This window comes from Protopterus annectens, chromosome 3.part0 (assembly GCF_019279795.1).
Source record: "Protopterus annectens isolate FY-2018-M chromosome 3.part0, PAN1.0, whole genome shotgun sequence".
Lineage (NCBI taxonomy): Eukaryota > Metazoa > Chordata > Ceratodontiformes > Protopteridae > Protopterus > Protopterus annectens.
Window position 1 is genome coordinate 1,179,175,058 of NC_056731.1, and position 19,032 is coordinate 1,179,194,089.

The window sequence follows — 19,032 nt, forward strand, 5'->3', positions numbered from 1 at the left end:
CCTCAAAGTACTCTTTCCATCTGCTCAACACACTCGCCTTGCTTGTGAGTATGTTTCCCTCATTATCCTTTATCACCCTTACCTGCTGCACATCTTTACTAGCTCAGTCCTTCTGTCTAGCCAATCGGTACAGGTCCTTTTCTCCCTCCTTAGTGTCCATCCTTTTATACAACTCTTCATATGCCTTATCCTTAGCCCTCGCCACCTCTCTCTTTGCCATGCACCTCATCTCCTTATACTCTTGTCTACTTTCTTCATCTCTTTGACAATCCCACTTCTTCTTCGCCAACCTCTTTCTCTGTATACTCTCCTGTACTTCTTCATTCCACCATCAGGTCTCCTTGTCCTCCTTCCTCTTTCCAGATGTCACAACAAGCACCATTCTAGCCATCTCTCTTACTAGCTCTACTGTAGTTACCCAGCTATTCGGTAACTATTCACTGCCCCCCAATGCCTGTCTTAACTCTTCCCTGAACATCACCTCACAATTACCCTTTTTCAGTTTCCACCATTTGATCCTTGGTGCTGCCCTCACACTCATCCTGCTCTTCTTGATCACCAATGTCATCCTACAAACCACCATCCTATGCTGCCTAACTACACTTTCCCCTGCCACCACTTTACAGTCGCCAATCTCCTTCAGACTGGCACTTCTACATAAGATATAATCCACCTGTGTGCATCTTCCTCCACTCTTGTATGTCACCCTATGCTCCTCCCTCTTGTTAAAATATGTATTCATCACAGCCATGTCCATCCTTTTCACAAAATCCACTACCATCTGACCTTCTGCATTCCTTTGCTTAACACCATACCTACCCATCACTTCTTCATCCCCTCTGTTCCCTTCACCAACATTTGGAATTAGAAATCCACTAGCTCTGTAGACCAGCTTTTCTCTGCTATCCCTGCTTGTACTTTTTACTCAAGTAGTTACTCCCCACCCCATGAAAAGTTGCAAAGGGAATTATCCTTGTTAGGTCTGAGAGTTATAGAAACTAGATAGCTTTTCTGTCAATTACTACTCCAGCCACTGGCCCCCTTAATTAACTCTCTGTTTAAACTTACTTTTCTTGTCATAGAACTATTTATAAATACCTTTCTCTCTGCTATAGAACTCTTTACTCTTACCTTTCTCCCCTACACAGCTATACCTTTGTTCACCGTTTTCTGAGAGGTAGCAACAGAAAGTGTCTCTTACCTATCCTAAGCCTGTAGAACACAGTCTCTCTGCATAACTGATTGCCTCTCAGCCTCTCTCAGCTACTACGTAACTCCTTCTTGCCCTGTCCACTCTCGCCTCCTGCTAGTATTTGCACCTATCCCTGTAAGCAGCCTGTTTTTTCCCCTCCCTCCTCACTTTTGTCTAGGTAACTTTCTAGCCCGCCCACCCCCTCCCCTCCCTATCAGCTTAGTTAAACCTATAAATATAGGTTAAGCCTTTCGGCGCCATTTTATAAATCCCATTGCCCCAGCCAACAGCCCCTTGCTCTCCGGGCGGTGTGCGGTCCGTAAGTGTGTTTTCTTTGTGTATGCTGTCTAGGAATTTGTACATTTTTATCTGCTTTAAAGTTATGCTGTGTAGTAATTTGTTCATTTGATATGCTCCAAATGCATTTAGGATAGCCAATTCGTCTCTATGTAAGTTGAATTTTGTGAGTATATTATGGATATTTGATGTGCTTTGTCAGTGTTTCTGATAGCCGACTTGTACATGCTACCAGTATTTGATTCTGCTTTGTAAATGTTTTAGATAGCCGAATAGGCTCTATGGTACTAAATCTGCAATAACCTTGTTACTTTTGCTATACTGGTTTGGAGTGTTCCCTGCATGGCGTCTCATCTGAGTTGTGGGTATCCTCTGTACTCTCTGTACTACTGGAACTGCTTTTTAATACTGAGAGCTACACGAAGGTTTGAATGGCTTATTTTTCTTTTTTTTTTCAACTCCAGTCCATAGCTTTACGTTGTGGGTATCCTCTCTATTCTCTGTAGTTCCAGAGCCGTAGCTAATACTGAGAAGCTACACATGGGTTTGAACAGCCAATGTAATTGTCGACCCTAGTCCACAGCCCTCCTTACTGTGATCTAATCAGACGTCCCCTCATATTTTGCTCTTGTACTCGGATAGCTGAATACGCACACTAATAAGACATAGAGGAGTTTTCTCCTGGTAACTGCAGTTACTGCTATCAGTTGAGGTTCTTTAATTTACAACTTGCTGACTGTGATCTAACCTGTTGATCCCTTATGTTGTGCCATGGTATTCGGATAGCTTGCTTATGCTAATTAGACATAGAAGGTTTAATTCTCCCTGGCAGCTACACTACCCGGTATCCAGGGATTTTTCTAATTCGTACATTTTTCACAGCCCACTGTGAGTTTCTTGCAGGTTTGTCCTGTTAGCTAATAATTAGTCTTTCAACCATAGCACTAATTAATGTGGTCCAAACCAGTCTTGCTCCTCTCTTGGGCTCTGGTATACGGATAGCATGGCAACACATTACAAACATCCTAAAGGGGTTTTCCTCATTTTGCAGCCGCTCCACTTTGGTTCAGGAGGGGTTTAATTTACTAGTTGCTTCAGCCTATTTATTTTTGTGCTCAGGCACTGAGCGCTGCACTCGTGTTAGCTAATTGTTACTGGAGAAGTTATTACTGGGCTGTTTGTGCTGTAGTCAATATGAATTGCTATACTGTTTATTACCATACCACATCACTGTGAAGGGTTGTACTAACTGTTAAACCACTTGGTTCATTTCTTTTTTTTTCCAAAGGTTAAACTACTCGGTTCAGTTTTTCTTCTTTAGTTAATTCTGTATAGTAGTTAGACATTATATGCTTTTCACTGTAGTATATATATATATATATATATATATATATATATATATATATATATATATATATATATATATATATATATATATTTCTTCTCTGAGCCACACATTTAAATGTATAGGACTTTATAAGCTGAATACCTGTGCGAATACTTTACTGTATCTTACACTCCACTCACTACTGACTTGCACTCCTCCTCCTTCATTTTACCTTCCTCTCCTGAATAGTCCTTAATCTAGTTGCCTAACATAATTAACATCTTTCTGTCTCTATTTTCAGCTACCAAGCCCTGTGCTGAGACACAGTCTGTCCCTCTATCAGCAACCCTGTAAGGCTATTGAAATCCTAACTGAACAGAAGGGAAACCTAACCTCTATCAGCAACTCTGTAAGGCTAAGGAAATCCAAACTGAACAAAAGGGAAACCTAACCTAGAAGCCCTACAGGAACTATCTAGACTCTCTGCGTTCAGTCTCATAGTGTAGGTGATATCCTACAGTATCTTTAGGATTTAACTATAAACTTGTGAGTGCTTTAAATTCAAATTAATTGTGAGTGCATTAAACTTAAACTAATTTGTAAGGGCCAGTACACCCAAGGACCTACCCCTCTGACCATCTCTTTACTATCTTACCCCCCCCCCCCACACCTCCTATCTTAGTGGATTTAGTGTTTTCCCTACATCTACCACTAGAGGGCAGCAGACCTCAAGGCATGGAAAACTGTTTCTTACTGGAAGTAGAAATCCACTAGCTCTGTATACCAGCTTTTCTCTGCTATCCCTGCTTGTACCTTTTACTCAAGTAGTTACTCCCCACCCCAGAAGTCACTTCTAATAATGGCACTATTATATTCCCTGACTCTACCACTAAACTGTTAGGAATTGCCATTGATAATAACCTTACATTTGATAACCATATAAATAACATCATTAAAACTGTCAATAGAAAAATAGGCTCCTTATATAGAATCAAACCTTTCCTAACCCCAACAGCCAGAACCAAGATTGCTCACTCCCATCTAACTTCAACTCTTCTGTATGCCTCACCTATATATGCTAACCTAAAGAAAAATAATCTTAACAAACTAGCAACCTCCTATAATAACATCACCAGATATGCCACTGGCAATCCCTTTAGAACCCACCACTGTCTGAATCTTTGGCAGCTAGACTGGCTTGAATTCCAAAACCATCTGATTATCTCCCAACTCACCATTGCCCACAAGATATTTTACCAACCCAACACCACCCCTATACTCTCCAATCTCTTAATCCCCTATATAAATCTGAATTCCCTACGTTCTTCTAGCAAATTCTTCGCTAGCATAACCAAGTCTAACAACATGGCTGGTGACTCCCTGTTTACTAACACAGTGGGTAAAAATTGGAACCAGCTACCCAATGAACTAACTCAACTCTCTTCCTTGCCTCTCTTTAAACAAAAACTCAAAAAACACATCAAAACACACTGGTTATGCCCTTGTAGCAACCCCGACTAACCACCTACTTTCACTACTGATACTTCCTCTTCCAAATAAACATACTAACATTTTAAAGCTAATTCATGCAAGAAAGGCTATTAATGTTTGAACTCTAATCAGCATACTGCTAAAATCTTTCTTCTTTTGATGTGTAAAATTCCTTATGAATCGTACTGTGCTACATTTTTGCCACTCTTTCAAGTGTAAATATCTTCAGTATGTTATTATTACTTGTTTTACTTTTTAAAATCCTTTTATTTACCATGTAACAACATTATTCATTTTTTAATTTTTTTCTTTTTTTTTATTTTGCTGGAGCTTTTCTGCCCGGGCCTCTACTGAAAATGGAAATATATCCAGCTAGACTAGCCTGGTTAACAAATGTAAAATAAAAAATAAAAAAATAAAAAACATGCCCATTGAAATCTGCTCCAATCATCAGTCTCTCACCCTTGGGTACAGTCATCACCACTTCACCCAACTCACTCCAAAATTTTTCTTTCTCATCCATCACACACCCAACTTGTGGAGCATATGCACTAACAACATTCATCATTACACCATCAATTTCCAGCTTCATAAACATCACTCTATCCGACACTCTTTTCACCTCCAAAACACTCTTAGCATACTGTTCCTTCAGGATAATGCCTACACCATTTCTCCTCCCATCCACACCATGATAAAACAATTTGAAACTGCCTGCGATACACCTACCCTTGCCCCCATTCCATCTGGTCTCTTGCACACACAATATACCAACCTTCTTTCGGTCCATCATATCAACTAGCTCTCTCCCTATACCAGTCATACTGCCAACATTCAAAGTTCTGACCCTCACTATCACAGTCCTAGCCTTTACCTGCCTTCGGGCATGCCTTCCCCCCTCTTCTCCTCCTTCGGCCAACAGTAGCCCAATTTCCGCCAGCACCCTGTTGGCCAACAGTACTGGTGGTGGTCGTTATTAACCTGGGCTTCGACCAATCCGGTATGTATTTCTGTACTGTTGTCTGCATATATGATTTGGCAAGATTTTACGCCGGATGCCCTTCCTGACACAACCCTCCCCATTTATCCAGGCTTGGGACTGGCACAAAGAAATGCACTGTCTTGTGCATCCCCAGTGGATTGCAGCTACTTATTATTATGTGGTAAACATGGATGTTAGGATTCACCTTTGGAGCTTTGCTTTGCTCCACTGTTAAGGTAAATTTCTTGACATCCATGTCTCAAGCACATAATAGGTTGGATATGATCAAAGACCTGATAATAATCCTCTGCATGATTAATCATGTGCTGGTTAAGTGTATCTCACAGCATTATGTACAACATCAACCATGATAGCTGCCTAATGACAAAAGAAACCAGCTGCATGTTGAAGCCTGTTGTTATTTTCATTCATGTTTTCAGGGAGAGATTGGCAGAGAAATGTACATCATCAAAGAAGGGGAAGTCCGTGTGCTTGGTGGCCCTGATGGAAAATTAGTCCTGGTTACTCTAAAAGCAGGAGCAGTATTTGGAGAAATCAGGTGAGTCCAATGTAACTAGCATTGTCTCATATCTTTACAAAGTTCAAATTGCCTTGCAAAATGTAAGTGATAAATTGTAAAATTGTCTAATTGCAAGCAATTTGCAAAAACAATTACTTCTAAAGCCCTTAGCAGTGTATACACTATTTACATCTAAAACTATGTTGTTCCAAAAGGGTTTGTGCTGTATGAGACTTTTGTGTCATGCAGTATTTTAACAATGTGTATAAATAGTGCTCTTACAGCTAAAGAAAGCTGCTATGTTTTAGATTTAATATTCTCCAAAGACAACCTTCCCCATTAGTACAGTGGTGAGTATGCCTACCTGTCATGTAGGAGACCAGAGTTCAATTCCCTGACAAGGAACAGCTGTAAGGGGGCACAGTAATACAGCAAATAGTGTTGTTGTCTCACAGCAAGAGGTTCTCTGTTTCAATTTTCACCTGGGGTGCCTTCTGCTGTGCAGAGTCTGTATATCCTTCCTGTGTTTGTGTGGGTTTTCTCCAGATGTTATGGTTTCCTCCCTTCCACAGACATGCAGTAGGTGGACTGAACACTCTAACTTGGCTGCAGGTGTGAGGGAGTGTATGTATATGTGGTATGGAAGAACAAATGTGGTAGGTCTAGCCACTTGGTAGTGCGAACATTAGCTCTAGATGATTGTCACTGTTAAAATGACACCCCAACCCCATGTGCAAAAATCAGAAAAGAGAGTTGTGAATGGATTCTCCAAGGAGTCCCATTCAGCAGGTCCTTACAAGGTTAAATTCTATTTAACCATGCAAAATATTTTGACAATGCTCCTCAAGGAGTCAAACAATTTTCAAAGGAACTATCACTGTTAATACTGAAAGCTGAGCACCATTAATAGTAAGAATAAAGCATCCACTCATCTTTTTATGGCTATATCAGGAAATCCTTGGACATGGGTTAGAGTTTGCCAACAAGTTGTCATTTTTCTTTTGCAGTAAAATATGCAGCTTTTCTTCATTTAGTTAAAAAAAAAACATTATTTTCATTATATTCTAACAGTGAAATATGCATTTTTTTTATTTAATTTTACACCAGACGTCTACCAGGTAAGATAATAATGGGGTTTATATGTTTTGTTTCACACAAGCTCATGCCCCAAAGAGGTATATTTTCTCTGAAGATGTTAATGATACCATGCTGTTCCAATTCATAAGGTTGTCAAATAGCATAGGAAAACTTAGCCAAGAACAAGCAGCAGCATCCTCCTCCGCTTGCTCTTTATATCCTCTGGAAAAAAAGAATTGACTGTCTCTAGTTCTCCTTCCTTCATGAGCACAATAAGGCTCCCCAGCAACCATTTCAAAACAAGGTGGCTTCTGTAAGACCACTCCTCAGGTCCCTAGCTCTTAGGGCAGTGATCATAACGATTGACTTCCTAGCCTTCCCACATATAAGACCTCTCCAAATAACTTTAATTTCATAGTGGATTCAGCAGTCAAGCAACTTAAAAAAGCTGATCGTGATTCACCTCAGTAAAGGTCGTGGGGAGGGGGTAAACAACCACTTCAACACTTCTTCCCTTTGTTAAAGGAGTTCTGATGAAAACAGTAAGATTGCCATCCTATGAGATGTAGGATTCCATTACTGTTAGAGTCTCCTTTTTTGCACAAACAGTTTGGAGATGAAAACAGTGCTGTATGCTTCCTAGACTTCAGGTCAAGTCTCTACCCAGTAAAGTTCTTGAACACAATAAGGCAGTTATTTTCTCTATCAGCAAACACAATGAGATTCATTGTTTTGTCTTTGTTAGGAAGAAATGAAAATCTAGAAATGATAAGTGAACTTTTTTCAAGTTGATTTATACTTTTCCAGCCTTAAAAATTCCTCAGAAATGTTAAGGCTGGACAAACACTGCAGGGTCTGACTCAATGAACATTGAGAGCCAAATTGAAGATAATTTGTGTGTTACTGTTATACAAGCCTGGATTCAATACCACAGAATCCAAATAATCCATTCTGTAGGCAGTCTGACATAAGTCAAGTTTGGTGTTGTAGATCAGATAATTAATCTGGGTTCAAGCAAAGGAAGACATTTTAAAATGAAAAAGTAAAATAGCCCTACATGTGCACATTAAACCCTCAGAAGTCTTGCCAGCCCATCCTTTTGTCTGTTACAACAACCATTTATGGTCAAGTAAAGAAGTGCACGTGTGCACAAACACACACACACACACACACACACACACACACACACACACACACACACACACCCACACACATGTAAATTTGTTTCTCCCACATGTGCCTTATCCATGTATATGTCCATAATAATTTTCTAGTGCTACCCCTATATTCCAGTGTTAATTAGTTAACTTTAGTTTAATGTTTTTATTTACTTTCATCTGCATCTGCACCATGATCTATTTCCCTAAAGGTGTGGTCACAACAAAAAGAGGACAAATCTCATCTGCCTCATCTTTGCTAACATCCCATCACCCGGATGTTCTTATGTGAAATACTGTTCTAACACAGTCAACTATTCCATTCTAGACAAACATTAAATTAAATAAATGAACACATACATAAATAATCCTGTCTTCTAGTGACAGACTTATCTGTGCACTCAACTCCATTCTTTGATAACATGTATGCATACTTATGGGACATGTGTTTTGATGCCACAGTTTTTTTAATCAGAATGAACGTACAGTGAACCAGCAAAGTTCTATGTATGTCACAAAATATGATGTACTGCAATCCTGCAATAAATACACTCGGCAGGCACAATCGAGGTAATTACTGACTTTTCGAAGAGATTATCCAGGGCATATTTCAACTCTGGGGCAATCAGTGTGCCACAGAAAAAAAACATCTTTCACGACAGTCCTTGAGGCCTTGCCCCCTTCTGAAGAAGCAGGTTCAACTCTGTATCCCATTTTTCCTCATTTTATGGAGTCACTGTTCAAGGCCAGGCAAAAACACAGTACAATTATATTTCTCTGCTCTTACTTTTGGTTAAGGCAGGTTTTATTTTCCCCTCTTCAGAAGTTAGTTGCCTGCCCATGCTCACAGCTACTTCCTGCTAACTGAAACCTACTAATGCACAGTCAGGGAACTTGTGGTAAATTCCATTATCAGTTTGTTTAAATATCTGTTGCTTACTTTTATAGTGCAATTATATAGCATCTCTGTGCTACTCACATACCTGGATTTAACCATTGTACAAAAAGTCTGCCTCTAACACTTGAACTTTACTGCTGAAAAAAAGACTATTTGAATTTCTCTTAAAGGGTTAATTAATTTTCAAGCTTCCCTTACTAATTAGACATTCTTTCCATCCATTTGCATTCCTCCCTGTCAGTACAATTTAGCATATAACTGTTGAAAATAATAACATTTGGAATGTAAAGTCAAATAACATTTATAAACTAAAGTTGGTGGTAATGGTAATATGTGCTAAATCTCAGTGTCATTTAACAAACATGTTTTTGAGAGTTAAGTTTTATTTTAACCAACTAAATATCCCACGCTTTTCAGCCATATCCAGCAATCATTTGTTACTACCTGATAACCTTAACACTCAATTCTTGTCTGTAATTTGCTTATGTGCACATGATAGCATGTGAGCTTTAAGGTTTTTTTTGCATTTCCATGATGAAATAATGATTTTCCGATAGAGGACCAACACTTCTTTTTCATCCCATTAATCTCTGAATCTATCATTCATGATCTTTACAGGTGCTTTTTAACTATTGCTCCATAAGAAAATATTTAGCCACTTCCAAAATATGCAAAGTAAGTAGATCAATGCAATAGTAATACCGCCAACAGTCTGGGTCTGTATTTCTTGGTAAGGGATATTCTCTATCATATGAACTTATCACAGAAGGAATCAAACTGAAATCTCTCATCTGTTATATTTGACTTTTATCAAACTCTACAATCTTACTGCTGTCTGTGATTAACCTTCATTCTTTAGAATTTGGTTTTATGAAGTTTTGAGCTTCTACAGTGGTGCCACAGAATACAGTGGGTATTTTTCTGTGCAAGTAATCAGCACATAGTTTAGTTTCTGTTATTCCTGGAATCAAGATAATATGCCACTGAGAACTAAAGAACCTTGATTCAACCGGAGAGATAAAGCATGACCAAAACTAACAGACCTTGATTCAACCAGAGAGATAAAGCATGACCAAAACTAACAGATTACATATATTTACTACAACCATGTAGAATAAACATTTACCTTCTACAGCCATTCATTTCCAACTTGTAAGAAACACCTAGCCCCTTTCCAAAGAAAGGTTGGAAAGTTTTAACAGCGTGGATTTATCTTTTTTTCTTTTTTGTTCAAAAATATGATACAGATTTGGTATAGAATTTTTTTTATGCTCTTCAAAAAAAATAAATACTAAATGCAGAGAAATCCGGGTATGTCTTTGAAAAATGTATGATAATAAAAATACCTTTCATTTCTTATTATGTTTGCACGCAGAGCATAAGAAATTTAGCAGGGTTATGCCATAAGGGATCTATTCCCAATTGTACTACTAAAATATAGTTTTTAAAATCTGATAAAATACTCACCACCTACATATGCACTTGCCACATTTTTATGTATAATTAGTTGTTTAAGCATATTACTATTTTTTGTGTAACCTAGCAACAGCAATATCATAATATCATTCAAGGTCAATGTATAACCCAGGACTGGACTGAGAGCCAAGGTCAATAATGGTTATAACACACTCTCCCCATGATTTGTTATTTTACTAAAATGCCATCTGTCATAAGCTTTACTGTGGGTTCTTCCTGAGCAGTACTTTGTCTTGCAAAGCCTGTGTTATTTTCTTTTTTTGTACTTCTGCTGACAGCAGAATAAGCATTGCTAAAGATTGCATTTGTTCAACATTTTTGCTGGAGAAAAACATAATACTTAATTGCTAGGCAGAGTAAAGTTCAGTTGTAGGATGGCAATGTTGTCTGAATTCATTGAGTACCCAGATCTGACAATATATCTAGTATTACCTAAAGGGTAGTGACCAGTTTTTTCCTATTTATAGTAAATGAGCTAATCATAATTTGAGCTTTCCAAATTAAGGGCCCAGTTCCAAAAGATTTGCATAATTGTGACTTATTCTGGTGTAAGTCTGCTTGATTCCAAAATGCTTGCTCTCAGAGTAAGTGATTTACTTAAGACCTATGTATGAAGTAGGCTTACAAAGGGAACTAGATTCCAAAAAACCTGCTCTCGGTGTAAGTAACTTACTCAGTTGTAAGCCTGCACTGATTCCAAAAGGTTTGCTCTCAATGTAATAGATTTACTCTAGTTTAATGTCTATGTATAAAGCAGTCTTACACAAGGAATCAAATTCCAAAAGAACTGCTCTTGATGTAAGTGACATACCCTGGTGTAGTACAATGGTGCAAGTCACTTACACAAAGAGCAAGTCTTTTGGAATTTTGTCCTGGTGTAAGCCTACTTTATAGGTAGGCTTAGTAAGTCATTTACACTGAGAATAAGTCTTTTGGAAGTGGAGTGAGCTTACATTATAATATGTTACTTGCAGTAAGGGTAAGTCTTTTGGAATCTGACCCCTGAATATGTGTTCACTGCATTCAGAATGATGACAATTTCATTCCAGTCTAATGCTATTAACTATATTAATAAACTGACCAGAATGCAAATTAATCATACTGAATTACTTTAACTTTGCAGATGGACTATACAAGATCAGTTGCACAGTCTTGTATAGTCCACAAGGGGGTTTTGAATCCAGTCTATTGTCAAGCATAAAGAATATGAGGAGACTAGAAGTGGGCTTTTTTAATATATGGGATAGAGGAAAGACTGACTCTTATTATGATGGATCATTTCTCTTTCCTTTCCCATTATATTCTATTTCTTGTATAGGAAATGTTTGTATGTAGTGTACATTGTAAAGATCCATGATAAGGCCATAAAGGCATAGAACCTTGATCATCCATATTGTCTTAATAGTGTCTTCTGTTCCTCATTTAATGATAAGCGGAAGCTGTTTAGCACCATTTTTTGTCAAGTTTGATATTTTAACGGCTTCCACACAGGAACTAGTTTCAGCCTACAAACATCTCCTCCCTATATAGCTTGTCAGGAACAATCTTTAAAGACCTTTCTATTTCTTAACACTTGTAATGTAAATTAATAACAGTTTCATTTATTGTATCTGTCCACATAAAGCACTATGACTATCATAATATAATTTAGAATAGTGATTTGTGCATTATGTGTAGACCATATCAATGTGGTATTGATTTTAATGGCACACACACTCAAATATGTACATATTATCTAGATTGTTTTGAATAGCCTGACTGGCCTTGAGTATTTTTATGGTGTTAAAGGAGATGGCCTTCCTAACCGTTTTAAATATATATATATATATATATATATATATATATATATATATATATATTTATATTCATCCCAGCTTGTAAGAACAGCTTCTGAAATATTGATCTCCTTCTAGTATTAAGTAAATAAAATAAAACCTGAGAAGTTTAAATGCTACTTTTCTGGGAAGTATTCATTTTGTGGTAACTTTCATGTGGACTTAATAAAACAGAGTCATCATATCTCTATGCAGACTGAACAACAAACTAAGTGGTCATCTATTTGTGAAATGAGGAATACTGAACCCAAATGATTACAAGTAAAAGGATAGTGTATGCGCAGTTCTCAACTTCTGAAGCCCTTGGCAGAGACGTAGTTGAAGTATCGCTGGACAATAAATGTTCTTGTTCATTTAAGTACAAGTTTCCTTCCTCTCTGAGCTTGGGTAACTGCTTAAACAACGTAAAAGTAAAACTGAAAAGCAATGGTTTACATCTAAACAAACACTGTTGCAGCACTTTGCAATAAACACAGACAACAGTTCTTACTTCATCCTATCCTCATAGCCCAGTGAAGTTATTCCACTCAAAATTTGTAGCTTTTACTTCACTAATGTGTGTAGAGCTGTGCACCACATTTATTTATTTAATATTCCTCACTGTATATCTTTAAGAGCAGCAGTTCCATTCCATTACTGAACCACTCCATTATACCTGAAGGCAAACACCACATAATGTTGAACCTGAAAGAAAAGACCATGTGACATCAGCCATGGGGTATCTTATTCAATGATCCTTCAGTAACTGCTGTTCTTTGAGTAGAACCTGCTATATCTGAGCATGTATCCCTTTTGGATGTCTAGACCAGTGGATGCTGCTTCCTAAATGAAGCATCCAATTTGTTCTTTATGTGAGCAGTCAACTTAAGAAACTATGTACATTCATAATCATAGATGTATTAGCTTTTATAATCTCATTTCTGAATTTTTTTTGTTTAATAACCCCCATTCTGGTGAGGAATTTCTAACCTTTATGATATGTAGAAGTTAATAAAATGGATAAAATATTTATAGCTAGGCTAGAAACAAACATGAACAGTTGGTGCTTGACACAATAGTTTTAGGAGGAATTAAATGTTTTTTTGTTGTATTCAACCACTAAATTGCAGCCATCAGTACAACATGTTGTAGAGGATGTCATTTTTCTTTTTTTATTTGCCAAAGTGTCTTTACCAATATTTTTTTAATGGAAACTGAAAATGCAGAAAATAACTTGGCCTTCTATCTTTAGACTTTGATTTGGTGCCCATAAATCTGTATAAATATTTAATGTTATAGGTAACCATTTTTAAGATCAAAAACTTCAAAGAATATCTTATCCATGAATTCTGCTGCTGAATGTCCTTCAATCCTGCCCAATAGTATTCCTAGGTTATCTCCTTATTTGTTTTCATGTCATCTTCTTTCAGTTTTAAATTAACTAATCTTTATACTATATGGCACAAATTCCCTCTCATTCAGTTGAGTGTACATCTGCGAGGTAACAAGTGAGTGCACAAACATGGCTACCTGGTGCAATAAAACAATTTATTAAAAATAAGCACTTTCACGTATGTGTATGATGCTTCATCAGATTTCTGTTACAAATCAACATAACCACACTATAAAAAGCAACAGTCATTTAGAAACTTCCAATCACAATGCAAAATCAATTATTCAATCAAGACATGTTTAAAAACAAAAAAAATGCATCAACAAAAATCAAATTCATCTGGTCAAAACAACAACTATTATAATAAAAGACAAACATATAAAATCCTTATGGTACACATGACATTAAAACATACTATAAAAATGCACATGAAAATGCATAAAAATACTAAAAAATCCTTAACTAAATTTTCACTTATTCAATGCTCTGTCAAGTAAAAATGGCTTTATAGAGACTATCATTTAACCCATAATGTTTATCTGTCTGAAATCGTATAATCCATTTCATCTCTACTTTCTCTGTCATGCTTTTGATATTCCCTAGTCAAGGGCTTCTGTGTACTAATTCTAAAACTATGAATCTGAACTTGTGAGATGTTCCCTCATTTAACACGTCTGACTATACCATTTGTTTTGTCTTCTTTATTAATTGCATATATATGTTCTCTAATGTGTTCCCTCAGAGTTTTGTTAGTTTTCCCCACATAAAATGCTGGACATTTAACACAATATACCAGATATACTAGATTTCTACTACTACAATCGACATAATGATGAAACACATATTCCCTTGCAGTAGTGGAATGGACAAAACTCTTACTATCTCCTATATATGAGCAAAATCCCTTTAAGTTTCTCATCAACTAATAAAATCTTCCAGTTTTTAGATATTATATCTTTCACTTTGCTATTATTCACATTCATAATTCATACTGATATTTATTTATGATGGAGACTATTTCCTTCAGAGAAAAGTTTAGCAATCGGCACACATTGTGCAAATTCATATGCAAATTTAGTCAGGGCCTTCTGGAAAACCATATATATATATATATATATATATATATATATATATATATATATATATTTATTAAAGAATGAGAGATATGCAAGCTTAGTATTGTTTTATAGAAGGTTTGTTGATGAAATATTTTTGTTGTGGGGAGGTACAGTGGGTGACCTTAGTGATTTCATTTCATATATGTTTTAGTGTCATGTGTACCAGTTTTTAGAATTATTTCACAAGCATTTTATATGTTTGTTTTTTATTATAATAGTTGTTGTCTTGACCAGTAAAACGTTTTTTTGTTGATGCATTTTTTGTTTTTAAACAAGTCTTGATTGAATAATTGGTTTTGCATTGTGATTAGACGTTTCTAAGTGACTGTTGCTTTTTATAGTGTGGCTATGTTGATTTGTAACAGAAATCTGATGAAGCATCATACACAGATGTGAAAGCGCTTATTTTTAATAAATCGTTTTATTGCACCAGGTAGCCGTGTTTGTGCACTCACTTGTTGCCTCATTCATTTGATTTTTCTTTTTCTTGTGAGGCACTTAATTCTTGGGACTTTTGTTTGCCATATTTACTTGAGTGTGCATCTAGTTTACTTAGTTCATTATTTATAACCTGCAAGGGACTTGTCCACTGCATATGTTTGCATCAATTTCCTTACTTTTTTCTGCTGTTAGATCTGAAACTTTTTAACTCATTTTCACTTCTAGTGTATCTGTTGTAGAGGGAAATTATCACATGGCTTCTAGTTACACATACATGGATATAATGTCCCTATTGTTTTGTCTTATTTTGTTTGACTACAGCAATTAAATCTTTAAAGGGAATATTCCCGTAAGACCAGTCAGCCTGTTTTTTATGTAACACGGTGCAGTTTATCCCAGACACTACATATTTAAGAGATTAGTCCTTGTACAAAATTAGCATGCCTTCCTGGCTGAACATGAAAAAAGAAGGTCTTGTCTTTTGTAAACAGACAGATAGCCAGAACATTGCCTGGTTTGTCTAAAGGCATTTCTGAACTTCTTCTCACAACCAGAAGGCATACTAACAAATTATTTATTTGATAAAATGGAAATGTTTTACCATTGGGGTTATCTCAGATGGCCTAAGCACAATGTTTCTGTTAAAAGACTTATAAACAAATTCCTGAAGCTAATCGTAAACCTACGCTATAACCTCACAATGGATGGAGATATTCACCCAAACCCTGGTCCTTCAACTCTAGATAGCTCAACCTCATATGATAATAACCCCACCAAATTACTATCTATAAATAGGTCCCCCAACTCCCTCCTGGTCTGCCATCTAAATATTAGAAGCATAAATAATAAGGTACATAACTTACATGCCCTCCTACAAGTCCATTCCCCTGATATTCTGCTTGTACATTCCCCCAGGGAATAATACTAATACCCTAGAAGATATCCTCCACTGGTTAGCTAATAACTGTCTACAAGAAACGATAGTACTTGGAGATTTTAACACTGACTGGAACACCTGCTCCTCTCAATTTCCTACCACCCATGTAAACATGTTTGGGTTCACATAGGTCATATCCACCCCCACCAGAATAGGTAAACTTAACCAAAAAGAAAGTATACTAGACTGGATACTAATCAACAGCCACCCCCAAATGTATACATCAGGGACCACCCCTGATGACCTCAGTGATCACTTTCTCACCTTTATTTGTAAACACAAAACCTATAATTCCCATCAGCCCACCTATAGAACAGTAAGAAATAATAAAAACTTTAATCCCAACAAGTTTCAGGACGAACTTAAATTATGTAATTGGTCTGCCCTAAAACACTTGCCGCTAGATGAAGCTGTTGCTTACTTTAACAATAAATTCCTTACCATCCTCAATTCTCATGCTCCTGCTCGCTCAACTAGGATCAAAACAAAAGTTGCCCCATGGCTCTCTAATGAAACCAAATCAAAAATCATAGTCAGGAATAAAGCATGGGCTACATGGCGTGCTACAAAAGCCCTGCTAGATCAAATTAAATTTCGGCAAATAAGGAATGAGACAAAAAGATCCATCTTACTAGATAAAAAAAAATATTAATTCCATCTCCAGCAAGGAAACCAAAATAACCCTCAAAAATTCTGGGCAGGTATAAACAAACTACTGTACCCAGGTCAAACCACCACTCCACCTCTTTCAGCCTCTACTGATAAACTACCAGAGGATGTTGCTAACACCTTTAATAGTTTCTTTACTGAGACTATCCAAGCCCTAGCTAGCCAATTACCCCTGAACTCCTCTAACATACAGGATACCATTCCCAGTACCCAGCCCTCCTTTAGCTTCCAACCAGTCTCTACATCGTTCATTCATACTCTAATCAAAAAATTAAAACCTACTACCCTAGCCGCTGACCTTCTCCCTGCTGAATATTTACAAAAAGCTGCTGATTCTATAGCGTACCCCATTTCCATTCTAATTAATTGGACCATATCAGAAGCCACAGTCCCCTCTATCTGGAAAATATCTTGTGTCATACCCCTACATAAAGGTGGGAGCTCTACTGAATTATCTAATTATAGACTCATAGCCATCTTGTCACCTCTGGCAAAAATCATGGAAAAGTGCATCCACAAACAACGTCTGTACTTTCTAATCCAAAACAACCTATTGGCTAAATCTCAGCATGGCTTCAGGCCACATCATAGTACCACCATAGCCCGCCTCACCTTCTCTAATGCTATAAACTATAACAGGAACAACAACAAATTAGCCTCAGTCCTTTGTTTGGATCTCTCTAAGGCTTTTGATATTTTTAACCGCCATCTCCTCATCCACACCCTGACAAAAATGTCTCTAGGCAATCACACTCTTTAATGGTTTCAATCCTATCTGCACAATAGACAACAAGTCGTCCTATGGCAGAACAAACTATCCAACCTCCTGCCCGACACCCTAGGTGTCCCCCAGAGGTCTATTCTGGGACCATTACTGTTATCCATTTTTATTAATGACCTCCACACTGTCATCCCAAAAGCTAACTGCATTCAATATGCAGACGACTCCACATTGATCTGCACTGGCACCTCCCATACAGAGCTGCAGGCAATTACTCAGAGTACTTTTAACTTAGTTGAAAATTGGCTTGCCAACCACTGTCTGATTCTAAATCCCAACAAAACAAAGCTTCTACTTTTCTCCCCCACCCAAAGATCCCCAACATTATCTCTCTCCATTAAGTGTAATAATGGTACCATAATCTCCCCAGATGCCCACACAAAACTCCTTAGGGTTATTATAGACAATAATCTCAAATTTGATGCGCACATTAACAAAACTATCAAAATCATTAATAAAAAACTGGGCTCACTATATAGGATAAAGCCATTCCTAACCCCACCTGCTAGGACTACCATTGCCCGCTCCTATCTACTCTCTACCCTCTGCTATGCTTCCCCTTTACTTCCCAACTTAAATAAAAATGAACTTAACAAACTCTCTAGCTGCTATAATAACATAGCTAGATTTGCCACTGGCCTGCCCTATAGAACACATCACTGCATAAACCTAAAAATCTCGGATGGGTAGAGGTACCCAGGCAGATTCAGTATAACCAACTTATTGTGGCTCACAAAGTACTTAACCAACCTGAAAATACACCTGCTTTGAAAAACATCATCTATCCCCACTCCAACCTCAGACCACTTCACTCATCTAATAGAATGGTAGTACAAACTATCAAATCCAACAATTTAGCTGGAGACTCCCTGTTCACCAACTCTTTTGGCAAAACTTGGAACTCACTACCTGCTAACATTACCCTAGACACTACCCTATCTCAATTTAAAAAAACTCTCAAGCAGTTTTTCAAGTCTCAATGGCTATGTCCTTGCTCCAAGCCTGACTAAATATTTAGTCTTACTAGTGTACCAGTACTATTTTGAAAATTGAACTCAGCTGTGTTTTAATTGTTAAGCCAGATTAGAAGTTTGTGAGATTGTATAACTTATACTCCTCAACAGAGTCTGTAAATTGTGTTTAATTTGTACTATGTTAAGTTTGCTTGTGTAACTTCCTTTGGAGCTTTTCTTCCTGGGCCTCTGCTGAAAATGGACATGTATCCAGTCAGACTATCCCGGTCAACAAATGTAAAATAAATAAATAATCTTCACATTTTGATGGACTGCCTTCTGAGTCTCTGCAGGCCTATTCCATTGTTACGTTACATTTTTTGCCTTTTTATCCATTTCTGAAATGACAATGGAAGACTTATAAGTAAGACTGACAAACTCTGTACTCCTTAATGAGGAACCCCATGATGTAAGCCTTTCCCTTAAGAACACCAATACCAGGTTAGAAG

The 19,032-nt window shown here is 37.2% G+C and overlaps 1 protein-coding gene across 1 annotated transcript in view; it reads left to right on the forward strand.

Moving 5' to 3' along the window:
* The window catches only part of CNGB3 (cyclic nucleotide gated channel subunit beta 3), an 812,110-nt gene that overhangs the window by 634,636 nt on the left and 158,442 nt on the right, over nt 1-19,032 (forward strand). Inside the window, exon 15 of the mRNA XM_044065779.1 lies at nt 5,730-5,848. Coding sequence (XP_043921714.1) covers nt 5,730-5,848 — 119 coding nt within the window. The remainder of the gene's footprint in view (nt 1-5,729; nt 5,849-19,032) is intronic.